General features: G+C 44.6%; 1 protein-coding gene across 9 annotated transcripts in view; it reads right to left on the bottom strand.

Annotated features, from left to right (window-relative positions):
- IQSEC1 (IQ motif and Sec7 domain ArfGEF 1) overlaps positions 1 to 27,286 on the bottom strand; it is a 337,453-nt gene that overhangs the window by 139,521 nt on the left and 170,646 nt on the right. Inside the window, exon 1 of one of the 9 annotated variants that reach the window (XM_030501806.1) lies at positions 13,565 to 14,299. The exons of 7 other annotated variants lie outside the window; for them this stretch is intronic. In XM_030501806.1, the coding sequence (XP_030357666.1) occupies positions 13,565 to 13,641 (77 nt within the window). In that variant the 5' untranslated portion in view covers positions 13,642 to 14,299. Of the gene's footprint in view, positions 1 to 7,913; positions 8,001 to 13,564; positions 14,300 to 27,286 lie in introns of those variants that run through there. One more of the 9 variants, XM_030501814.1, reaches the window with a different exon arrangement.

Below are 27,286 nucleotides of genomic sequence, written 5' to 3'. Positions count from 1 at the left end.
CCACAGAAAAGAGGATCTGTTAAAACAACTAAAAATATTAACTGGAAATACTCATAGTGCTGTACCAGAGAGGACTGTTACTCTGCATTGTGCTAGCTGTGACAGCCAGTGAGCTGCTCTATAAATAAGCCCTGCTGTAAGCTATTAAGCTAATATTTGGCCTACATATTCTGAGCAACAGGAAGATCACTGATAAAGACAGAAATGCCTGTTTACAGGTAAGCCCAACTTGCATGTTAAACTTCAGAGATATAGCCACATCTGACCCAAGTGCTCTGAAGAATCTCGGAAGCTCAGTCTTAGTAGGAACACCTTTGTAACTCAGGAGCTCTGCACAGGACTTCTCTCAGGCATTTCCAGCAGGTCAGGATGAGCATCTGTGCTGCAAAGACTGTTTCTCTGGATTTAAGCACTGATCCGGTTTGTTTCAGGCTTTCCCTCTGCTTCTGGTTCTAAGCCCACATCATAAATAAAATTACTTTTATCTTAATTGAATCCTCTCTCAGGGATTATTCCCAGTTTCTATTATATTGACTCACTGTCTGCTGGGAACTAAGGGACTTTTTAGCTTTATTTCAGTATCCTGATGATAAAAAGCTCTCCACAGTCTCATTCTGGTTGTAATGAAAGTTCATGCAGGAATTCAGGCGCTCTCAACTATTTCCTCAGCACAGAATAACTCTGCAGTGTGAAATGCAGTAATTAGTTAATTATGTGATTTCTCAAGGGAAGCTTGCATGACAAAAACGTACCATTCAAACCAGAGAACCGTGTCCCATGAAGAAACCATAGCATGAGAACAGCTGGCTATTTTTACAACCCAAAATTGCTGTGAGAGCGCACAATCACCAAGCATCTCACTTCATAGCTCCATTCCTGGAATAAACTCTACTGGAATCCACAGCAACTGCTCTTGGCAGGGAGCATGCAGCATGTCAAACACGAACCACTCCAAGAATGTGCCCGGCGACGCACCGCGGCCGCAGCCTGTCAGCTCCGTTAGGCTGCTGTGCTGTCACAGCGGGCACACAGGTAGGATTGTGGCACTGCACTCACTGAGAGGCATTTGAAAGTCCAGAGATTTATTCTGCCGTAAAGCCCCCCCCTTCCTCCCCTTTGTCTGAAGCAAATGATGAATCTCTGGATTTGGGAGATACAATAAGTAGAAGATTGTAACAGGCAAATGTTCATGAAAAGAAGGTTTCTTGCCTGTTCCAACTTTTGCCTGCTTGGAAACGAGACAGAGGTATTTCCACAACACTGAAATCAAAGAAACTCCACCTTCCTTGAAGATCTTTTGCAATAACCCAGTATTTTTCTTTTCACAGCTCTAGCACAAGGACAAGTAAGAATCTAGTCTAATCGTCATCTCAGACTACTTAGAGTTAACTTTGCAGAGTGAGAGCACAAGCAGCTGGACAGACGCATGCCATTTGCAGACTTACCACAAAATACAGTCTCCTCTAATCGTACCGTACCTGATTGTCCTGACTGAAATGCAGTATTTCCACATCAGATTCCACATGGCACTGCCATCTCCCTTCATGACCTTCTCCGAAGTGTTTGCAAAGTGAAAAAGATTCCAAGCAACTCAAGGAACAAGTTTAGCAGCACACAACCAAGTTAGTCCAAGGTTCAGGCAGCAGCCAAGTACTGATTCACGATTTCCAAGTGATTCCTCCGACCTCCACTCAAATGAACTCAGCGAGAAGCAACTTTCTCATCTGAAGTCTCGGGTTACTTCTTTCTTCATGATTTACAAGACTTACTGTTTACATTATTTGCAAGCCAGAAGAGATTATTAGAGGCTGTTCAGAAAACTGCATATAATATTGCTCCAAGTTGTCAAGTAAGAAAACCCTACCTATGCAGCACCTGCGGAAAGTTACTCTGATTTATTTCACTTCAAAAGTCTAGTAACACAGCCCCAGAAAATCACTTAGGAGAACTGTAAATGCTTACCATATACACGCAAAATCAAATGGCTTAGGCTGCATAAAATCTCGACTGTTGGCAAAGTTCTTGTGTACTGTAATAAACTTTTTAGTGCCAAAAGAAGTAATGAGTCATTTTCCAAAGCCGTATTTGAACACAGAAGAAGTTATGACTTGCAACAGTATCAGCTGTGACAGCCTATAAATTACATCCAAAGTAAGATGGCAAGATCTGATGAAAACGAAACAAAAAACCAAACCCCAACTTATTCATTATGCGTACGGAATTCTCTTACTGTGCTGAGTAAGTTTAAACACACAGCATTTATTGCCAAAAGTCCCAACAGAATTTAAGCCTTGATACACACACCCACAGAATCAACCTTGGAGAAAAGTATTATTATTATTTTAATTCTTGTTAACCTTTTTAACCGAAGGACGAGCCCTTTAAGTTCTGCCCTGGTTTCTCCCAGACCACCCTGAAAGTTAGTGTTGTTGTTACAACAGATTAGAACTGCTTCCCAAGCCTTCGCCCAGCCCACCAGACCGCACTCTCTTCTCTACACAGAGGACAACAGCACGATGATCAGGGACTCCTCTGCATCAAAGACACTGGATGTGTGTTTATATTATAAAACTTCATAAAGCAAGAAATTAAGTTCACGCTACTTCTCCACAGAACAGGACACTTCTATGATTAAATGTCTGCTTTGTGATGCACAACTCCATTTTGTGCAAGACCATTTTATCTAGGACCTTGAGACTTACTACTACTGTTCTGAAACACTCTCTGTTTTGTGGGGTTTCTGACTCTCATTTTTGCATGGTGTACACTTGAAATATTTCATTGAGCAAAAATAAGCCATTATATAGAGACTATAAAACCAGTAGCTTGTTTTCTGTGTCCTATAAAGGTAACAAACAGCATACTCAGGTGCACCAACTACATCTCTTTGAACTCATACTTGAGGCCTCAATGTAATGGATGTATTTAGATTATACATGCGTTGAGTCACCTTCAGCTGCAATATTTTGATATTACCAGCATCTGCAGGAATGGTATTTTTATCTGTCTCTAAAGATAGATTAAAGTAGGTGAGACCTACAAGAAAACTATTTTAATCACCTTTCTCATCCATGATTCTAAAATTTGTGCCCAACCAGTGACCAAATGGATTGAAGCAACACGGGAGAGTATCACAGGACAGAAGTGAGATACTGTGGGGTGGTTTGTGCATGGGTTGAGTTTTGTTTTGGTTTTCTTTTTTTTTTAATCACTGCTACAGCATTTCCCATTAAAAGGAGACTATTTATGATATATTGTAGAGAGTATTTCAGCTGCTGTCCTCATGAGCTGAATTTGTCCACTAATTCCCCCAAAGACCTGGACAAATCAAGGTAGCCCACCACTAAGCAAGCATTAATTCTGCAGGGAATGGCAGGCCTGAATTTGGAATATAGAACTGACAGAGACAAAATAACCTGCAAAGACAAAACAACATACATCCAGAAAAAGCTGAACACTGCATATCACATAATGAGTCAACATGACTAGTATTTCAGTTCTAGGATTAAATCCCACATGTAAATAAAGGCTATTTACTCTGTGTGAATACACAGAACAGATTGCTCCTGAAATGCTGTTTGAGGTGTGCTTAAACCCAACAGCAGCCTGCAACACTTCAGGAGGGCAGGGAGAACAACGCCATTGACTAAGCGTGGGTGCTAATAGCATCAGCTAATGGCTGATGGCTTCTGGACGTACACAGATGTGAAGAACTGGTGATTAATCAAACGCTACAGCTAATTCTGTCCCTCCCGAGGGGCTGCTTTTTCTAAAAGCAGCTCCTGTGTAATAAGATTACTGAGGAGGTAACCAAGTAGATGCCAAAGAGGAAACTGGCTGATCAACTATTTCTTACTATTAAGAAAACCTTATTGAGGAATGGAGGAACATTTCCAGCAGCAATAAGACAGTAGGTCTCTTTTGTTTTAGCTCTTTACTTCTCCTTTGCTGACAGTGGCATCACCATGCCTGGAACAAGGCACAGATTAGCATATCAAATGATTTCACTTTTTTGAAGCCTTGTTTGCTTTCACTGTATGACAAGTCAGGATGAGTCCCAGCACCGCAGGGGCCAGTTGGCACCGTGTCTGTCTTTGACAGGGATTTTCCATTTTGTACATCAATCATAATCTATTGTAACGATTCCAGTGACAATCTTCTCCCACACTCACATGTTTGGCCAACAAACCCCAGCCAGGGCAGGGACTTGGGCTGGTAACACGGGCTGCTGGGAGGCAGTTACTGCCTGGCTGGTTTGGTATTCCTCCTTGGGTGGGACAAGGAAAACTTCAACTATCTCTTCCTCTTGAAATAAAACAACAGATTCCTTTCACAGAACATCACTGGATCCACCCAGTCACACTCTGCAAGGTTCCATGCTCTCTACAAGGCAGAACTCCCCAAACGGAGATACTTAGTTTGCCGATTCTTTTCCTCCCATTATATGCCCTGTATCAGATCTTTATCAGATCTGCTAATGCTTCATGTACTACAAGCCGACTTTGTCCTGACAACTTACAACAGGAAGGTGCAAGAAGTTCTGCCTTCTTCCAAAATTTCTTCCCACTCCAGTACACTGGCTTTTCCAAATCCAGCATCATTACATCTCCTGAGAGCACTGAGAGACTGTTTTATTTTCAGTGGATGTATTAATAGGCACAATCATGAAGTGCTGTCCCTGCATGAGAAGATCACACTGTTTTTAGGTCATCCATTCCCCCCGCTTCCCTTTTGGGGAAGAAATTGTTCCTCATCTCCATCTAAACTTCCCCTGATGCAGCTTAAGGCCGTTTCCTCTTGTCCCATCCCTTGTTCCTTGGGAGCAGAGACCAGCCCCCTCCTGGCTCCATCCTCCTGTCAGGCAGTTGTAGAGAGCGATAAGGTCCCCCCTGAGCCTTCTCTTCTCCAGACTAAACCCCCCAGGTCCCTCAGCCGTTCCTCATCACACTTGTGCTCCAGGCCCTGCACCAGCTCCGGTGCCCTTCTCTGGCCCCGCTCCAGCACCTCAATGTCTCTCTTGCAGTGAGGGGCCCAGAACTGAACACAGGATTCGAGATGCAGCCTCACCAGTACCCAGCACAGGGGGACAGTCACTGCCCTGGCCCTGCTGCCACACTGGTGCTGAGCCAAGCCAGGATGCTGGTGGCTTCTTGGCTGCCTGGGCACAAGCTGCTCATGTTCAGCTCTGTCAATCAGCACCCCCAGGTCCTTTCCCATGAGCAGTTTCCAGCCGCTCTGCCCCAAGCCTGGAGCGTTGCAGGGGGTTGTTACTGCCCAAGGGCAGGACCCAGCACTTTACCTTGTTGAACCTCATCCCACTGGCCACAGCCCATGGATCCAGCCTGTCCAGATCCCTCTGCAGAGCCTCCCTATCCTTCAGCAGATCAACACTCCCAGCCAACTTGGCGTCAGCCACGAATTTACTGAGGGTGCCCTTGATCCCCTCATCCAGATCATCAGTGAAGATATTAAACAACACTGGCCCTAACACCAAGCCCTGAGGGACACCACTAGTGACCAGTCACCAACTAGATGTGACACCACTCACCACTAGCCTCTGGGCTCTGCCATCCAGCCAGTTTTTTTGCATCCTTTTTAGGAGAAATCTTTAATACAATCACTAACTCAAAAACGATTTGAGGCCAGGTTAGACAGGGCCTTGAGCAATGAGCAACCTGCTCTAGAGGAAGGTGTCCCTGTCTGTGGCTGGGGGTTGGAACTGGATGAGCTTTAAGGTCCCTTCCAACCCAAAGCATTCTATGATGCTATGACACCAGCTCTTATCTATTCCCACCTCGCTGCCAGGTCACTGCTGCCCAGGCCAGGTCAGCTCAAAGCACCGGCGGCTGCCCGGGGCTGTGGCTCTGCTGTGCAGCGCTGCCCGGAGCTGCTGGCGCAGGTGAGCTTGCACTGAGTGACCCAGAGCAGCCGAGACGGACACACGCTTGTGTCCTGCTGGCGGCACACAGACGGGCTGAGCGGGGCAGGGCAGCACAACTGAATGGAAGGATCAATACTGCAAAAATGCAGGGACAAAATTCACCAGTCCTTTGTCAGAGCCCCCACCTTGGCCACTGCCAAGCACATACCACATGTTTTAGTAATAATAATAGGATTTTCACAAAGTGTTTGATCTGTAAGAGAAACCAGAGCAACTACTGGCCCACTATGTGATGGAGAGTACCTAAGCATTCTTAAAATAATATAAAAATATATAAAATGGGGGTGAGGAGCAGGGAGGTAGATAATGACCGGAAAAGAACTAGAGGATTTTAATCTATTTTCTATTTTTTATGCTGGAAACAAAGCTGCTGCAGGCACAGATATTACAGGGGATATTAATCATTCCAAGTATTTAAAAATGCTGGAGCTAAGGTTCCTGTAGAAGTTGTAGGTGGTGGATTACTTTTCAATGATATTAATAGAAAGACAGTGCTTAATTTGGAGTCTCAGATCCTGTTATTGTCCCCCCTCCTGAGATTCATTCGCATTTGGCAGCAGAGCCCGCCTGATAAGCAGAGAGCTGTGCTGGGGTGGCGGGGATGGGGCGCGGAGGGTGTCATGGAAGTTACCACGGAGCGGCCTGGATGAGCTGAGCACCCAGGACACTTTGTGATAAAGCCCTGTGCTCCGGACGCATACATCACTTTACACTTGACATGTCTGCAGCTAAGATAATCTTGCTACTTTAGCTGTGCCTGGGCTCATCCTAAATTAGGTTAGTATAACATGCCTATGGAGAGGGAAACAAATCTACTGCAGCCTGCAAGAGTGGAGAAGGCAATTTGCTCATTTCCCTGCAGTTTCTACCAGGATAAAATGATCACAAACCTGAATTTAACAACATTTCTACAATTATGTAATAATATTTATAGGTCATTTGACAAAAGGAAATGTGAATGCTAGCACTAGCATAGTTTTGGTTGTCAGGCCAGTTCTAGGCCTATTTTTAACTTAGGTAGCATTCCCTTTATCCAGCAGCTATTACCAATTAAGGACTGAAAGGAGTCTTACAAATAGATGAGGTTTAAATTTTTAGATTGAAAAGCATTCTGGCTTTGGAGACAATGTAGGATAGCTTTAAACCTTTACCTTGTTACAAGTCAACACTGTTGGCAGATGGATGGGTTTAAATACAGTATTTTCACCACACATATTTTCCTCAGACTTCACTGCATTTTCTTTTCTTCCTTTTTAAACTTCCTTTCCTGATTTTTCACAAGCAGTGCTGAGAATATGCAAAGCACACTGTTCCCTGGGAGCCCAGAGCAGCCACATCCCTGTCCTCCTGCGGAGCACAGTCAGCAGGCTTCTGGCATTTTGATAAAGGGCATTCCCTCTCGTCCCCGGCAAGCTGGCGAGGCTGTGGTGCTTCGGAGAGGCCCCTGCAGCACCCTTCCAGCTGCAGCTTCTGACAGGCTCCTCATATGTCCCCAGGCCTCCACCGTGCTCCCGGCCTCCCTCTTCTGTGTCTTAATCTTGGAAGACTATCAAAGGAAACTCAGAAAGCTTCCAATCCCACTCTGCAGGGCACATGGCCAAAGGCACAATTAAAATGTGACTGCTCTAGGGTCTGCCCATCAGTTGCATCTAAACACAGCAGAGCCCAGCTCAGGAGAGGGAAGCCTGGCAGCGCAGGGGCTCTCCAGGGATGCACTGAAGGGCAGGCACCGCCAGCCAGGCTGTGCAGGAGCCCAAGCACAGGCACCGCCGCTCTTCTGCAGCCTAACATCAGTCTCTGAAGCTCTGCTAGTGGATGGTTACAGTTTGTACCAGTGTGGGGAATGGAGAACCTGAGGACTCACAGAAGGTTCCTGGGTGAGAGGGAAGAGGGTGAATAAAGGAAGGATTCGGGAAGCCTAGACTTGACATACTGAAGACTGCATAGAGGCAGAAAGGAGAAAGGCACGTACACAAAGAACTGCCTCTGGTCTGAAACCCAGTTTATCAGTTCCAGCAGTGGTTAGAAGAGACACACCACACAGCACTGTATGTTTGTGCAGGATTTCTGCTCAGCAGTACCCAAGTCCCACAGCACACTGTGGTGAAGTCGGGGGATGGACAGTTAAGGGATCCTGTCAGATATATGCCCACCAGGCAGGAAGGAAGAGCAGCCCAGAAAGCTAAGGCAAACAAGCAGCATGAATTTAGGGATCTGAACAATGCATTTTCAACTCTTGCACAAAGACTCTCTCTTAGATAAAGTAACACTGATTACATTACAATGAAGGCTTCAGCCAGGTAAACAGGTATTTAGGTATTTGAATTTAAATTTCTCAACTTCAGATCACTTCCCTGAGTGTAGACAAGTCCTCTGACTGCTTTTAAGGCATTTTGCTACTTCATGTATTTATTTGAGGGTTTCCTCTTCATCATTTTATGCCGAATATGGGAATACTGCAATCTGCACTGTTTGCAGCCTGTACTTCAAGAGGAGGGTGGATTTGAGGGGGATAAGAAGGAGGGAATTTTATGCTCTCAGCTGCTCCACAATTGCACAAACGTTGCCAACACGAACCTCTGGAGAGAGCTGTACTAGAGGCACATGACTCAGCCCTGCTCTGGATGAAGTCACTGTCAAGTGAGAGCAAACTATTTGTTTCTAACAACATATATGGTGAACTCTAAATGCAAGTTCAAGGCAAAGCTTCAGTAACTTTTCCCACCCACTTTGCTATTGTTTTGTTCACGATATGGCAGAGGAGCTCATAATTTACTTGACAGCCAGAAGAAGAGCAAACCACCTGACATCACTCTCTGTAAGCATGCAGAAGTGCTCTCATGAACTAGAACCTCCCCCCTGCCGTTACTGAGATCTGTAACCAGTATACAGATATTGTTTCTAGGAATACAGGATTACAGTATTGCATATAATACATTACCTATAACTTTTTTCCTTTATTTAATCCTTATTTTAAACAAGGAATTTAACAGCATTCCCTTTTAATTATATAGTAATACATGGCCATCAAGTTCTTTGCATCTTTTTCTATGCTGTATTTTGCTTAAAGGAAACATTGCACTGCTCTGTACTGTTAGCAAACATGTTCTCTGCACATCTGAACCCACCTCACACAATCCCAGAAGCAGAGCCCATGCTGTTAACACCAGAAATGAGAACAAAGACTATCAAAGCACATCCTTTTTAACAAAGAGTTAACCTAGAGGACAAGCCTGCCATAGATCATTTAAAGCACATGTGCTGTCTTTGAAACTGCATCTAAATTGAGGCTGGCAATTCCTTTAATGGCTTCAAATGCTAGATATTTTTCTTGGATAACAGAGTGGGCAAGAGGATGAGCACAGAGCTGCAGGTGCCCTGCAGCGTGCAAGATTAAGAGTGGCTTTACAGAGCTTCTTACACTCAGTTACTTTGTGATATTCGAGTACAGCAGCAATAAGCTGCTCCTACCAAGCCAATCGATGAAAGCATTTTCATTTCTAATCATCCCTGAAACATCCTGAAGGGACTGAACCATATACCAAACTACAGATCTATTCTTGCTCAGGAATGGGCTTAATCTCATAATTCAGTCTATCCTGAATCACCATGCTGGAACTGCTAGTGCCAACTGAGGACTAGCAGAAACAATTCCAACTAATCTCCGCTTCAAAAAGCCAGTCATCTCTCACTCATCTTATTCTTGGAATCAGATGCTTGTTGGAAATGGCCCCAATTGTTCTGTAAAGGACTCATACCTCCTTTGGAGGGACCAAACTGATGAAAGAAAAATAAGAAGTGAGAAGAAACCATTTAAAAACTGGTTTGTTTGTAAAGCACCTGAATTCCAGTGAAAGAGCCTTTACAAACTTGGCACTTCCTCTATGTTTTTTAAAACACTCTTACAAGAAGAGAGAACATATTCTGGGAAGGAAGATCCCTCCCCCCAAACTGCAGACTGTAGGTGCCTTCACTGCCAGTCACACATTTGCTCACCTTATGCTCTATCCTTAAGGCAATGCTGATGGTAACAATTTCTCGCTTGGGCTATTCCACACCAGCTGGCAGAAGCACAGCACAATGCGCCCGCCAGCTAAAGGAAATCTCCACTTTCACATGCTAAACCCCAACTCGCCTGATTTTATAATCACCCACTGAGTAACTCACGAGATGTTCAGCCTCAAAATCCCACAGAAGCCCTACAGTGATTTGCTCATCTCACACTTTAATCTGTTACAGAAACACATATACCTTTAGGATTTGTATTCAAAGGACACCCAAACCCAGCACATAAGCGAGGGATTATGGAGCACTGACCAAAACGCACTCAGTGGTCATGGCAGACAGAGTCAAAATTTGACATTCATACATTAGTGAATTATCAAACATTTCTGGAACAGGTTTCTACCCCAGCACCCCCAGTTTGCTGTATACAATCTTCTGCAACTTGGAGAGAAGCAGGCTACTAGCTTACACCCACGTTATTGGAGGCACCAGCATCATTACCTTGCAGGAACTTCATTTGTGAGTATCCATGTGATGGGCACAATCCTGGCTACTGGAGCCACTCCCAGATTTAAGACCCGGACTAAAAGCACGGTTGGTTTATTTTGTCCTGTTCTCCCCTTTCCCTTGATGTGTGGAGGAAATAATACCCCACTGCATCAATTCCCATGAAGGACTACAAGCTCTACAGAAGCCCTCCGCTCTAGGCTGGGTGTCTGTCCTTAGCTGGGCTTCTCTTTAGGCTTATCACATGCACAGCTTGCTGCAAAGAGTTTGGGAACTGGATTTTTCCCTTGTATACCTGAATACATTCGAAAACTAGCACTTCAGAAGGCAAAAACTGCCCTAGTTTTACTGTCCCATCGCCCGGAATCACTATTTAATTGCAGTGCCCCACCTGGCACTGCAACCACAGGCAGGAGGGGACTGGCTCATGTGCCAGTCCTGCTCCCAGCCCCTCCGCTCTGGGCAGCCACCACTCAGTCTGGCTGAGCCTCTTGGTGCCATCTTGTTCTCAAGGGTTTGAGGATAAAGCACACTTCCCAGGCAGCAACGCAGTGTGCCGGCCCTACCCTGACACTCAGCACTGTACATTCAGGGTGTACACATCGTGTGTGCATTCCACCACGCAACCAGCACGAGCTGCTATGCAAGAAAGATCCAAGACCTAACACACCCTGCAGGGACTGCTCTTGAGGTCCACGGATCACAACATAAATGCACATTTCCATGCAAGTGGCTCCTGGCGCAAGAGAAAATTTTACCATAAATCAGAATTGTTCAGGTCAGGCTACAGACAGGATCCCACAGGACTTCCCTGAGTAACAAAAGCTGGAAAACGGAGAGTGATTTCAGAACATACAGCAGTAGAAGGAACAAGAAACATTTACCACAGCTTTGAGCACTGGCTGCAAGTGAAGTACAAATCATGCTCTGCTCAGACCACAAAAGGAAAGAGAAGTTACATTTCTTTGTCATGTATGGCTTTCTAAGTGCTGCTGGGGAGGGCGAGTGCCCGAGGAGCGATGAGCAGAGCTCCCATGGCCAAGCAGTGTGGCTCTGAGTCAGCCCAAAGGCTCAGGAACACATGGCTCAAGTGGGAGGTGGGCAGCGATTCCACAGCATCCCCGGGCCTGCTTTGGAAAGTCATCTGCTGCTGTAGCACTGCTGGCGTGGGGAAAGGTGCCCCCAGGCCTTGTCACTGCAGCTCTTCCCTGCAGCCATGGCTGGCCACCAGGTAACGGTGGCACAAGGACACGTCCTACAGGGACACAGCTTCGCCTGCACCACCAAGGTGTAACAGGCAATAACCCTGATGCTGATACTAAAAAATCATGTAGCAAGACCCATGTAATGGAAATGCTACTCAAGTCCTGTTTTGGTAATTCTCATTTTAGACAGGTAAATAACAAATACATAGACCCAGGCACACACAGAACCTGCCCTCAGCCTCTTGGCTCTTCTCCAGAGCACTTTAAACAATCTACAATCACTAATAAAAAAGTAATTGAAAATAAGTCTCCTGAAAGCTATTTTCTTTTCCCCTTTTCATGCTGAACTTCCTTGCATTTAGGTTTGTTATGCTGGACTGTTCACTTTTCACGCTTGTTTGTCACTGTGCTTCAATTGAGAACTTATTTTGTTTAAAACGTGAGAAAATTGCTACTTCCCTTCAATTTTCTTTCTTTCAAAATGACAAAAGCAAAGTGCTTCTATCTGATATTTAAGTGCTTAAGGCCTCTTTTTACTTCTGTTCATGCAAACACCCTCCAGGAAGGCTCAAGTAGGTTTTGATGACAAATAAATTAACAATGTGAAAGGAAATAAGCGGACAGTCCCTGGCTGTTGGGGAGGTTTCCATTAGGAGATGTAGAATAACTCTACTGTAACTCATTTGTGACAAAGCTGGGATTTTGCCAGGAACCCAAGACATAAAGCTCTAGTTTAGTTGTGTGTGTGTGTCAAAACAGTCTGGCCACATTTCTATTATTTTATATGGTTTCTCAGCAAGGAAGACATTACAGTGGGCTGGGAATAGGTTGGGAATTTTTTGGCTTAGAAATGGAATCAGTGAAAAGCTGCAAGAGGACGAGAATAAAGCTATCTTTTGAAACTTCCCAAGCCCATGGTCACAGATGAAGGCCCTATATTACTCAATGCCAGCGAGTGCGAGGCACCCCTTAAACCTTGAAAAAGCTTGGAACAGTTCCCTTTTCCAGCCTTCAGTCACTGCATGGAAAATCCAGCCGCAATTAGCATTTAGCACAAAGCACTTTCTGTAGGCTGACAATAGGTAGTCCCACCAGAAAGTGTATGTAACAAGGACAGAATCCTATTTTAAAGCATTGCACAGCTTTTGTTAACAATGAAGTGATCCCCACTTTTTCCCCCCAGAAATATATGTAATTCCCTCTGCTTAGAAGCATAAATCAAGAGCAAGAAAACACAAGTCTAGATTAAAAAGCATCAGGGGAAGTTCAGGGACACGTTAAATGGAATTGCTTATTTTGCTGTTCCATTAAATAGGCAAGCTCAATGCCTCTGACACCCAGCCCTATTCTTCATGATCACTATTCACCATCAATCATTTAAGCTGTATGTCAGACCTGCCTAAGTGAAGTGCCCATTGCCCTGAGTGACTGTGATGTGCACTTTGTGCTGGGAGGGAGATGAAAAATGAACTATTATATTAGTAAATATCTCTGGGAAAAAAGGATCTTCTCTGCATTACATAAATTTCCATGACATTCCAATTAATCTCCTAGTGCTATTTACAGTCTGTACCCTGCACAGCACAAGCTACTGTGCCTCAGGATAAAATCTCAGAGAAGAAGAAGAAGTCCTGAGTCTTTAGCTGAGATGATATGACTGAAAGTAAATGTTAAAGCCACACAGCATCATCACCTCTCACATCTGCATGCACAGAGACAAAAGTGCCTGATCATTAACACAATAAAAAAGCCGCTTTACCATCTTTGTCACAAGTTCTCATTAATTCTCCACCACTCCCTTTCCCCTGCATATTTGCATTTCAGCAAAAGAACAAGTAAAAGCACCGGTGGCATCATGTGCAGCCACCCCGTTCTGAAAAGCATTTCAGAGTTAATGTTTTCTTACCTTTTATAGAAACCGTGAAGAGGCTGGAGACATAAAAACTGCCAGTAATCCAAGCAGAAGGCCTTTAACTTCAGCATTTTCAGACCCTTCTGCTGCAGCAAGCGTAGCGTGCAGCTAGGTTTACCACCACCAGACTTTGTTGTTAGGGTTTGAATGACTCGAAGCCAGTCCAACACACTCCTCTCCTTATTGCTGCAGCGTAAGTCGTGCTAATTGCTGCCAGCGCCCGCAGCTCGCCCTGCACATGGCACAGCACCTGCACCCTCACGGCACCCCACTTCCATACAAAGAGCCACTCGCACAAAGGATACAAATTCATGTGCGCTCTTTGATCCCGGTGGCAGCTCAGCTTTCCCAAAGTCCCCAGTACTACTGGGATAACTGATATTACACAGAAATCCCACTTCTCCTTTTGGCTATTTTAGGCCATTCTAAAAGCGCTCTGGTCAAACAACGTGTATATATTCCAGTCAAGGGTTTTGAAGGACCTTTGGAAAGCATCCTTAAAGCTCACAGAACTTCGGAAAATGTAAGCAATTATCCCAATCAGCTCTGCCATCAACCGCCCTGTAACCACAGCAGCGCAGCGAGCCCATCACATGGGAGCTGCACGCTTTTTTTCCCTTTTTTTCTTTTTGTTTTAAATGGAGCAGCAGACAACTCAGGCAAGCTGCGGGCTCCTTAGGACCGGGGGGGGGTGTGTTGGGAAAGGGAGGAAAACCCAAATCAAGGCGGCGGGATGCGCGGCCCCCCCGCCCCAAGCGCACGGACCCCGCCGGCACCGCGCCCGCCGGACCAGCGCCGGTTGCCGGGCAGCGGGGCCACGCCGGGGCCCGGGGCCGCCGCCATTGGCCGGCGGAGACAGAGGGGCCGGCGGCGGGCGGGGCGGAGCGGCGCCGGGCCGCGGGAGCGCGGAGGGGTCCGGGGTGAGCGGCACCGGCTGGTGACAGCGGCGGGAGCGGCGCGCTGCGGGCCCGAGCTGCGGCTCTGATGGAGGGCACGGGACCATTCAACACCTTTTTTAACTCCCTCTCACTCTCCCCTCCCGGTACCAACGCGCACGGTCCCGCTGCAGGAGCTCCCCGCTCTCGCAGGACGCTGAGCAAGCACCAACAGCGCAAACGGGAGGGAACGTTATGGCACAAGGGTGAGCCTCAGCAGCACCTGATCCGTTATGGTAAAGTTGTTGTTGTTAAAGACCAGCAAGTGTCCTAGAGGAGACCGACCCAGCTGTGTTAGGACAAGAAGAAACGGCCTCAAGCGGTGGCAGGGGAGGTTTAGATGGAGATGAGGAACAATTCCTTCCCCAAAGGGTGCTCAGGCATTGGAACAGGCTGCCCAGGGCAGGGCTGGAGTCACCGTCCCTGCAAGTGTTCACACACCGCGTAGCCGAGGCCCTCAGTGCCATGGGTTAGTGGTGGCCTTGGCAGTGCTGGGGTAAAGGTGCAACTTGATGATAAGAGTCTTTTCCAACCTGGCTGATTCTGTGTGCTCAGCCTGCTGCCAAGTGCACTTTTCCAGACCCACCCACCCCCCCCGCAGTATTTCTTATTCTGTTGAATGACAAAGTCACTAATAGTAAACATTGAGGATATAGGTTGCAATAGTATCAACAAGGTATAGGAGCGTAGGGTTCGATGGATACACCAACAAAACCAAAATCAGAAGCTGGAGAAATACTTCAAAGATTCTGGCACATGGACAGGTGTTAAAAATATAAAATTACACACACACACACACCCCCCATTTAAAGTGTTAATGATGTTAGTTATTCATTATTTACAGTTACTTCATTTAAAAGAAAACCAAACCCCTAATGCTTAACGCAAGGCTCTTCTCTGTGTAGCCATAACCAGTTCCCCCAGCGCTGGGATAACTGGCTATATTTAGGGACCCTTTTGGTTTCTGGCTTTACTCACCGTCACTGCTCCTTTACATCAGTGCCTGACACTTCTTAGAAAAGTGGTTTGTGCAAGTTTGCTTGAAATGAAATTATAAGTGTGTTTGAGTACAGAAACAGGCAGGTTCCGCCCAGGCAACACTCGAAGCCATGCTTTGGCACTTCCCTACAACCACACTGTACAGCACAGTTGAGCGGTAGAAACCAACAGAAGGAGAAAAGCAGCTTTTCAGAAGCAAGTCCCTAACAGCATTAAACAATAGGAAAGCTCAAGCCTATTTTTCCTCCTAAACTCACATTCCCTCTGGCTTCATTAGCTTGGCAATTTTCAAGACAGTGATGGTAAGGGTATTTAGATTTTCATATCAAAGTCCTCCATCCCAGCTTTCCATCCCTAGCACCAACCCTGTTTTTCAGGGATAGTTCTATCTAAAGAGGAACAGAATGACAGGCGCTGTCACTGAAGACAGGGTGGGCCTCCCGGCGATCTCCAGCCCACCCTGGAGCTGCTCCTGGCTAGGGCTGGGCCAGGCCCTTTACAAGGCTACAGCGTACTGTGAGGAGGGTGACATGCAAACCCTTTCCCCTTTATTTCCAAGAACAAACAGATAGCAAAAAGAATTATTTATGTTAGAGTTTTCCCTATAGGAACATTCTGTCTGAATCCCTTGGGATTCCTTTGTAAAAACAAAAGGATGAAAAAAGAAAGAAAAAGGTAGCAGCAGCAAGGAGTGCCTCGCCCCAAAGGATCTGGGAAGCAAGGGAAAGCCATATCGAGACAGGTAAGTTCAGGAGACACCATCCAGAGGCTTGAGCCTGAAACGAGACTTGCCTGAAAGCTTTGCCTTTGACTGCTCACCCTGCAAAGCAATTTCCTTCTCTCCATCATACCCTTTCCAGAAAAAAACCCAACTATTTGACACTTAATGCCTTATTTCTACATACGGGAGGTGCAGCGAGCAGGAGCATGTACCCATGGATTTCTGACACGAACCAAGGCTGATTATCCCACACCACATGCAGAGAAAATGCTAATTAGGATTTGCGAATGCAAAGCACCCCGCTCTCAACATGCTTTTCATTTTTACTTGTCTTCCAGAGGAAAACAACAAAGACAATTAAGCTTCATCTCACGCTCACCCTGGATATAAACCGAGTTCTTTCAGAAAGGCATTTACCGAAACCTTTGACTTGGAATTCCCAGGCCTAATAAGAGTAGGAATTGCTGGATGTGCTGCAGCCTCAGCACTGGCACTGTCAGTGAGCAGCTCACTGAACATCTCTCTGGTCATTTAGAGCTGTGCCACACAGAGGCGGCTCTGGCAGCAGTGTACCAAAGCCTCTGGCAGCTCTTTCAAACACAGCCACAATAAAAAGGGCAAAGTGAAAATCACAGAGGACACCACTTCCTCTTTCAGGGTGGTTTCTTGTCAAGCCACGAAGCTCTGAGGCTGAAGGAGAACAAGCCACTGAGGGAGAATGTTGTATAAAATAACCTCAGCATGAAGTCAGTGCCTGCTAGAGTCACACTGATTGCAAGTGTTGGGAAATCAGGACAATTAACTTGTCTAGCTACATAATCTTTAACCCTTCATAAAATACATAACTTGAACTACTGTTTTTAACACCCTTACAAGTGATATGCCAGGAAAATTCCTGAAAAATATTTCACTTGCCCAGAAAAGCAGCGTATCCCCCTACTTATGTGGAGTACAGAAATCATAAGCCTGCAGTAAGAAAATTGTTTTCCATGACTCTTTCACAGCTCCAGGGTGAAATACTTCAGTAGCCACACACAAAAACTTCATGTTAGTGACTCATACATTGTGGAGCTTGAGAATATCATGATGACATTAGGTCCCTTTCTTGATGCTGGAAATCAAATAATCTCCACATGCATACTGGTGGGAAATTCTCCTGGTTTGCTCATATAAAGAATAAGGAAAACTTTCATGTTAAAGGCTCTGGCAAACCAGATCTCTCTTTCTGCCGTCTTACACATTTCTGGGTACCACTTCAGCAAGCTTCCCTTCCCAGTCAGGGTAAACAGATGAGCTGTGGTCATACAGAGCCCTTGGGCTGTGCTGCACCATTGTGACACCCAGGCATAGAATCATGGAATGGTTTGGAAGGGACCTTAAAGCTCATTCAGTTCTGACCCCCTGCCACGGGCAGGGACACCTTCCGCTAGAGCAGGTTGCTCCAAGCTCCGTCCAGCCTGGCCTTGAACACTGCCAGGGATGGGGCACAACAGTAGCATGTTGGTGACATGCTCTACAGAGATGCCCAGAGCATCAGGGACATAAAACCAAGCCCCCGTTTTACTCAAAGGGAAGCTCTGCTGCCCAGAAATACTCCAGTAACTCAAACCAAAGTTATTTTCCTTGATACTGTCCTTCATTTTTGCTTATTAAACCCCTAAGCTGCCAAAATGTCATGAAGCCGAACAGTAAGAAAGTCAGCATGAAGAGAACAGCAATTATCTTTTCTGCATGTCTGATCTCTACACTCATACAAACACTAGTTGATCAATTTGTTACAATATGCCGCAAATATCTGCAAAGCTTGAATGTTTCTATTTCTGGACCACTGGAAACAGGTCTGCAATACAACACTCCAGAAGGCTCACATTAGAATTTAGCTATTAGGAAACAAAATACTTTCAGATACCAGCTGAAAGCTGACAGAGTCCAACCCCAAATATCCAGAACAATACTGCACAGACTATGGAAGAATTTGTGAAAGCCACAACATACATACATATATACAGCATGCTAATGTGTACAGGTTTTTATAATGGTCATGAGCATACTTTTCACATTACTCTTTCCAGCACTGGGCTTCTCTCTGATCCCACAACTGTGTAACTTTCAAATGCAACTTACGGCATCCAAGTGCAGTCTAAATAAATCCAGGGGAAACTGATGGATCTGCCTAGTGGAGACCCTCACACAACTGAAACTTAACCAAATCAGAAGTTTGGACTGCAGTGTTCCAGAGCAGGAACTTACCTTGTTGATGAGGACAGGAACTTAGGGAGCAGAATGCAAGAAAAGCAGCCTGACTAGAACATATGAATTGTTTGACAGGGCACTGGATGGGTTCATATGAATTGGTACATTTCATTTTACTGGCCATTCAAAGGCAGATTTGCTCAAGAGGTTCATGAGAACACATTCAGTAACAAGAAGTTTTCTACTGTCTTTCATTTTGCAACAGTCTTCTTTGACCTGCTGAAGTCAAGTACATTTTACATGCTGTTTCTTCAATAATTGCTTAACCCTAGGAAAAATTCACTGGTGTAGCTGATCTAATATGGAAGTTTCCTCAATGCTTCCTTTATGATTTTTACTCTAGAGTTTTTAAACATCATCAGATTATTGCAGTTACAGTTCAAGTGTAGCATTTTTACATCCTCATCTGGCAACTCCCAGATATTATTTCACTCCAATTCTCAACATTTAAAAGGATTTTCCACATGCAAGTGCATTTATTTCCAAATAACTTTATGAAGCTAGTTCTGTAAAAACATTTACAAGTACTCTCAAGATCATCTGTTTGAATTAGCTTAGGAAATGTCTGACCATTTTATAAAAGGGAGTGGGATAAAGAGGAAAGTCTCAAAATCTCCAATAACTTCCAGCTTAAAGCTTTTTTTTGTAGAAGGCAGAGTATAAGCTATTATAAAGCTATTGTTTGAAATATAAAGGAGGGCACTCAAGGATTCCCTACCAGCCTGCATCTCTGTTGCAGGCTTAAGAAAGCGCTACCCACTGAATGCATACAAATGAGAGCCAAGGCCAGGGGACTTCACGTGCACACACACACACTCTGCATGTGTTCAGCCCCGTGGTTCCTGATGCCAGGTAGCAATGGCAGTGCCCATGGTCTCACTGCACTGAAAACAGTTGAAAACAAGGAAAGCTTCCTGTGTTTTTATGATCCCAACTTAAAACGGCTCAACCACTGCAGTTTCTAGAACACACGTCTATTCAGTGCAACTAACCCTATTCAAAGAATATTCCCTTTTCCTCTTCCCACCGAATGTTTGAATTCAGACACTTCTTACGTGTGCCTAGTTGTTCCCCATCTTTCTCACCGATATCCTCCTATGGGTATATTCCACTGGAAGGAAACTCATTGTAATAGACCCTGCTCTTTTCACACGGGTTTCTCTAGGCTGGAACGAAGATGGCAGCAGTACCTGGCTCTAGTAAATCACACAGCAGCTACCCAATGCTCTTGCTAAAATAAGTCTGCAGACAAGCAGGGGGTGGGGTGGAAGTTGACATTGGGTCCTGCATTGTCTCCCCACACAAAGAAACAGTGTTCCCGTCAGCGCAGGCGATGGGAACAAAGCTGCCGTCAGGACTGAGCACTGGCCAGTGCTGCGGTGCTGGGCTGAAGACAAAGATAATATTACAATGTCGGGGGGGCAGGGTTTTTAGGGAATGATAATAAGGCACATGCTTTACTTTCAGAAGACCATACACAGGGAAATAATGGAAGATTAATAGTAGAGAGGGCCTTCAATTTGAATAAGGTTAAACAGAAGAGTTCCCACTGATGTTTTGTTCAAGCAAGGTTAAAACTGCAGTGTGGGAAAAAGTCACATCCTCAATCCATAACGTCTCCAAAGGAAGACTTGCGCCGAAACAACTGTCAGTCTGCCCCAACTTCATCAAAGGAAGTCTGCAACTTTGATGCACTCTTTAATGTGTAACTATGAGAATATGAGATGCAAGGTACCATTTGATATGCAGTGTTAACAGTGCTAAGCAGTTTTTCTAAATTGAGTGATCAAAGCAAACTCTCAGTTACTGCAGTGACTCATTTGACAGAACTCTCTGAAGTTTATACATGTGCTTTATCAAAACACTGAGCAATGGAAACCATGAATGACATTTCAACACAATCAGTACTGCTCACTCAAAGCAGTGTAAGACTGCCAGGGAGGGTCAAATGTTTTCAGCACAATTTAAGGTTATAAAAAGCTGCGAGAGAGATGGTTTGCCCATGTGTGTGCACAAACACACCTTCCCTCCATCCCCTCTGAGAACAAATACAGTGTTTGAAGCTAGAACTGAATTTCAAGTTGGAAATCCTGGAAGAGAGCAAAGTATCTCCTCTCAAACAGAAAAATCCAGCCCTTTGGCCAATGCCTTCACTGGCTATGCAGGGTAAGATGAAGTTATGTGATGTACAGCTGATACACAATAGAGGTAATTTCTATTATTTCAAACTGGAAATTAACATCTGTGTTAACACAGCACCTGAGTGGATCAGTTGAGATGCTGCTTCGTGTTTCCAGTGAAGTCCTGAGATGACAGCAGAAGAATAAAATTATGAAGTATTACAACTATTCAAAAATACTGTGTTTTTAAACGTCAAATGCTCAATGGCTTTACATTGTCTTCCTTTTTATTAACATTTTATACTACTTAGCATGCCATTAAACATGATGTTAAATAAAACCCAAACAGAAAACCCAACAGCCCTTTCCTATACACTAGAGATAGGGGAATTACAGAAACGTTTCTCTGAACTAGTCAAAACATGATCACTTTTCAGTATTCTAAAAGCACTCTACCCTTCTGTATGTTATACGTGAGACACACCACTTTGTTCTGTGAATGACTGACAAGTTCTACTGTATGCACCACTATATCAAATGTTTCCAGAACCTGTCCTCTACTTTCAGTTTCATGCTGTGTGCCCTTAGCAGGAACACAGCTCAATTCACAGTTATCACTGCAGAACCTCATAATATAGGAGCATATGCAAGTGGTACAGCCTGCAAGTGGCAGCCTCAGCATCCTGCCCACACACCCCTCCTGGAGGTGCTGGCTTGCACCACAGCAGACACCTCTGCACCCTGCTTTCATCCTTTGTGTATCCACTAAGCAAAACCAGCACAGCTGCATGGAACAGGGTAATTCTCCTACGAGAGCCTTGTGAAGGTCCATTCTACCCTCTTGCTGGCTTTTATCACACTGGGCATCACATTACTTAACGTATGCACTAACAGAAGTCACCCTTCCCTTCAGTGGCTTTGTGTTCTCTACCCAAAACGCAACTTCAGCATCATCCTTAAGAATTACTGCAGCAGCAGGTTTAGTTAAGACACAGCAAATACCGAGGTGATTGCAACCATGCTTATGTTTAAGCAGCAATATTTTAACCTGTAGTAGGGTATCATGAATTAGGCTTGCTTTCATCGAGCATGACTTTGGGTTTATTCTAAACATATATATGATAGAAAGTTACATTATTAGGGTGAAAACAGTTTTTCCTACAGGCTGTAATAACACATTAGCCAAAGCCTCACAATGAACATCATGTTAGAAGTAATTTTTAAATGTTTATTTGCACTTACCCATTTATATCCCATACACAAACTGCCATAGATCACCCTTCGCTCACAGAGTCATAAATGTGTGTGGTCTATGGAGGTTCATAAAATTAGCATTAGAAATGCCTTACTTATATTTACAGTAGGTATTGGTGAATCAGTGGCAAATCTTCACTTATAATCCTGAGATTACTGGTATGTTTACAAAAATAAGCAGGGTTGTGTGAAGGGAGGAGGCCATAAATGCAGCATATGCAAGAATTAGCTCTACAGGAATGGAAACAAACCATATTGTCCAAACAGCTTTTAACTAAAGCACTAAAGCTTTAAAATAGCTTTTAGGAGCTTATTCCACCCTGTAATTTGTTGGCTTCCAGAGTTCAAGATCTGTGAATAGTGCTGGATTTTCAGGGGGTGGTTTACATATGTTGGCTTTGTGGCTCCTTGTTAGTTTAACAATTGAGAAGGGTGAATTTAATTTCCCTCTAATTAAGTTTATTGCTTAACATAGTGTGCTATAGAAGCGTCAACCTGCTCACTGAGCCTGACTTTTTGCCTTGCTTTTAACATGGATTTAAAAGAATCTTCTCTGAACAGTTTGGGCCCTTCTGACTATAAATAAATATTGAACAGACTCTGTCTTTGTGCAGTGACAATATGCTGTGCATGAAGAGGAGATGGTAATAAGGCACACAGCAGCTCTGATTAGCCTCCACCCCGGCACAACCTTGATTGTGGTGCCGAATGACACTGAGCGCGCGGTGACCTCAGGGACTCCTTATGCAATCCCAAGTAGCAGGATTACAGCTTCATTAAAAACACCTCGTTTTTCTTTCTGCACACAGACACCTAAGGCAGGCTCCCCAGCCACCAAACGCACCAGCCAGGAGATGCATGTATTTATAAATGCATAGGAAAAAGCACGGGCCCCACAGCAAAAACACCCATTTTGGGGCTGTCCTAAAACATGGCTGAAAGGTTCTGGTTTTACCGAGATAGATTTCTAGAAACTTCCCTGCTGCTGCTAATAGGTCCCTTCCAACCCCACCAATTCTGTCATCCTGTGAATAGCAGTTCAGCGCCCTATTAGTAACTGTTTATGTGCTCAGTAACTGCAGTTAAAAAAGCCCAGCACACAAAAAGCCACAGATCTGATCCTTTGGTAGCTGCCGGCACACTCAGCAAGTCCCACCAGCACTGTGGTGGCGGAATGGCTTCACAGGTTTGGCTCTTTGAAGAGGCTGCGTCTGGGGTGGGCAGCCCATGGGTTGGCTGTGTCTTAGAAGAGCCCACTGCAGCTCTGGCCCTGCTTTGGGTTCCTGGGGAGCCCTTCTGCAGAGGCTCCTACAGTAAAGTCTGTGTATTAGAAACTTCATAGAGTCGTAGGATCGCAGACTGGTTTGGGTTGGAAGGGACCTTAAAGCTCCTCCAGCTCCAACCCCCTGCCACGGGCAGGGACACCTTCCACTAGAGCAGGTCGCTCCAAGCCCCTGTGTCCAACCTGGCCTTGAACAACCTTCTCATCCTTGTATAATTAATTTCTTCAAACAAATACAGAATCAAAGCTGCCCTGTGGAGAAAGGCTTATTACTGCTTTTCTTATGCGAAGATCGGATATGAAACTGGTGTCAAACACAGGAAAAGCTACATGAGCTGAAGAAATCTCCCTGGATGAGAGCCACATCCTGGGGAGCAGGATGGAAACCAGAACATACACTGAGGAGGGTTACAGGCCCAGGAAAAGCTATAGCACAGCCTTTTAACCTGGTCACCCCCCACAGATTTAACTTGCTGTTATGGAAAACCTCTGGAGTAGACTGACAACATGACAAACAAAGTGTAGTGGCCAAGAAAAAAAAGCCAGAAGAGACAGGAGAAATGAACTTTAAAATCTCCTGAAAGATCTGGATTTAGGGTACAGAAAGTTAGTTCTTATTCAATTTACAGAATTATTTTAGTATAATCACACAATCACTCCCCTTCTTTTTATTTACATCTAAAATCCATTTAAATCTTTTGGGTTCTTTCCAAACCCTGCTCAAAAATGTTAAGTTAATTTAAAACATAAAAATAACCCAAATCCTGAACACAGTATCATTAAGCTACAGCAAAAAAAGTATCTCATTCTACACAAAGTAATTTCAGGAATGTCTGCTTCAGGAACAACAAAAATATACCTATTTTAGGTTACTTCAAAACAAGGTTTGTTTCTTTTGGGTTTTAGAGCAAATTAACTGCAGAGGAAAAGAAATATTGCACTGCTCTAAAGCAAGCAAGCCGGAAGGGCTAACAGCCCGATTTGCTTATGCCTAATGGGCACTGAGTCAGGATGTTTGTAGTGCAGAAAGAAATCCATACACCATCTAATGATAAAGGTATTGGAAAAAAATAACTTGTCTATATATGTACAATTTCCACTCTGTACGTATAAAAAACCCCAAACTCCTATTAACTGTAGAACTACACCCATGGGATTGGCTGAAAATTGAGCTAAAAGTTATACCACTACTAAAGAGAAGAAAAGAAACTGCAGAACTATCCTGCAGCCTCAGGGGAAGGCTTGGGACAACCCTGCAGCCTGGTTTCTACCTTGAGTTTGTTTCCACAGAGTTTGCAAGGAACTTGTAGGCATGGAATTGAGAGAATCTCCACCAGTTTCACCGGGGAGTCAGTGAATGACTGCTCTTCCTCATGCAAACTCTTGACATGTTAGAGAAAAGGCCAAGCAATCATTGCGTGAACTGCAACTGAACTTGGCACACAAAGCTACACCCAGCTGGGTTATTTGGCACTAACATGGTCAGCATGAAACTTGAAGAATGACTGTAATTGTTGGTAATAACAACCTCTTTCAAGGCTAAAAGATTTATACAAAATATGGATACACACAGCTCCTGGATTACAAACTTGCATCAGTTTCCATCAGCTAGCACAGAAATCATGAATAGCCCACTTCTGCATTGAAAGATGCAGGAGAAAATCAAACTATTACCAAGAAACCATCAGTCTCAAATTCATACAGTTATTGTCTTCTTCAGTAGGGTTTAGGTATCCAAAGACAGGAGTAAATGCAATTCTGGTTGAGAGCTCTCTCCTGAAGCAAAACCCAAGGCCACAGGCTACACCAGCTGTTCCTTGCACTGTGCAGTGAGCAAACCTGAGGGCACAGGGTTCCTAGGAACTGGCCATTTAAAAGACCATATTCCAAAATGTTCTAGCAAAAGACACAATTGGCTTCCCGGCACCTGGAGCAATGATACAAGTTCTGCTTTTTTTGTGATGCAAGAAACTGTTTTTCATAAATGCAGAAATCAGCCTTATTGAAGATTACTTCTGAAGCTGCCCAAGGTGGAGGTCCTGACACCATATGACACAGAGAAGGTGGAGAACGAATATGGTAAGGAACTGACAATCTTAAATCTTGCTTTCCTCAGCTGTGATAATAGACAAGGAGTGTTACTAACCTGGGAGACAGCATTACCAACACAGAGCTCAGTTTAAACTATCCCATCTCTCAGTATGGAACAGTGACAATGTAAAGCATTAAGACATTTCTAAGATGTCAGTGTGACTGCAGTGGGCACCAGTGTAACAGAACCACGTAGGAACTATGCTCTTGCTGAGACTGGTAAGTAGAATATAGTAATTCCAGTGGTCCAGCACTGTCTGCGCTATGAGCCTTTTACAGAGGATTTGTTAACTCTCCTGATGGAGCGTGAAGTTATATGGATGTTCTTACCAGGCTGAGTGGGTGATCTGTGAGTCCCCACAGAATGACAGCTCAGGATGCTGCCTCCCCTTCTCAGGGTCCCATGGGCAACCTCCAGCCCCACAGGCTCAATTCTGCTGGATAATGCTAAGCTGGGATAGGAGCAGTCCATTTCCATCAGTGCAGATGGCTGCAACTGCTTCATTATCTGTTAACCAGAGGATAAATGAGACCACAGCACTACTTGTCTTACTGCTGACAGAGGCTACACGTAACTACAGCTCACAAGCAGACATCGTGCAAGCAGCAAGGAAGATTTCCAATTTGAGAAAAGCCAAGATACTCTTCTGGCATGAAAATGCACAATGGTGGCAGATTAAATAACTGTAGTTGAATCAAACCCACAGCTTGATCCCAAATAAAGACTATTTAAATATAGCATCTTTTGGCTAAGAAGTGAAATTCACTTGGAGCATTGCAGTACAAAGCCGTGCTGGCTGCAGATGACAGGTCAGAGCATGTGCGTGTGCAACGGGAAAAGACAATTCTATCAAACCTTTTCTGCTAGAAGCAGCATGGTAATGCATCTTTTTCTTACCGAGGAAGGGAATGCAGAATAATACATTAAATATTTAAGACACTGTACTAGATATTGCTCTGTGAATAATTGCTGCTTGCCACAGTTGCTTTGTATGAGCTGGCAGCACACAGAAGAAAGGGAATCCTGTTCACTGCAGGCTGATGTTGTGATGCTCCACACGTTCAGTTACAAAGGAGGATCAAATCATTTCTTTATATTTCAAAGCACAGCTTCATTAAATAGAAATATTTACCCCTGCTTGAAGACAGTCTGAAACCTGGCACTGATGAACGCTTTGGATCCCAATCTTAGCACTCCATTTGGGAGGCAAGCCCAAAGCATCTAATCATAACAGGCAGAAAGAAGGTAACAGGAGGATCATTCTGAGCCAGAATGACACTGCCCCACAGAAACTAGAAATGATATTCCAGCCTTTACATTGGTCATCAAACAAAGTAATCCCTTCCTATGCTGCGTGAACTTGCTGTATGTCACTTCTATGCACACTGTTAGGATTCCAGGGCCGTGAGCTCAACACCCAACATGCTTTAGCTACAGGTGAAACCCATAACCACCAAAGTAGAAAGTACTACACAGTATCATGCCTTCTTCATGATGCTGCAGGCCAACAACATATAGAAAGCTGTGTCAGCTTCAGTCTGCTCCTCTTAGTTGCTTAGGGACCAAGTTCCCAAAGCACCCACAATAGAGTGAACTTACTTAACAGAAAACTAATAGAAAAAAGTAACCAGGGAATATTTGCATTGATTTTAGCCTCCCACCTCTCAGTTCTGCTCAGCACATCCTCCCAGCTCATCAGTTCCCCTCATCAGCAGAGCCTGGCTTTGGCCAAAGACCTGCCAAGCCATCAGGAAGAACTCACTGCTGAAAACCCCTCAGAAGTGCCCTGAGCTAAAGGGACCTGGTGGCAAGCAATGCAGCACTCACTTTTGTTATACAGGCCTTCGCCCCACGCCCCAGAGAAACGGCACTGACGAAAGAGGCTGTGGGGAATTCTAATTTGAGTTTCACGGACCAGAAACTAATGAGGAGATTGGGCTCCTCCCAGAAATTAGGAGGAATCTGATGGATATATGGCTAGAAGCCATAATGTTTTTTCTTGTTAAAGCATCATTTATCAGACATGCAGCTGTGTCCTGCATTAATTAATGCAACATCAG

The sequence above is a fragment of the Strigops habroptila genome, chromosome 11 (genome assembly GCF_004027225.2).
Source record: "Strigops habroptila isolate Jane chromosome 11, bStrHab1.2.pri, whole genome shotgun sequence".
In the NCBI taxonomy this organism is placed as follows: Eukaryota; Metazoa; Chordata; class Aves; order Psittaciformes; family Psittacidae; genus Strigops; species Strigops habroptila.
This window is presented reverse-complemented; position numbering and strand designations above follow the sequence as displayed.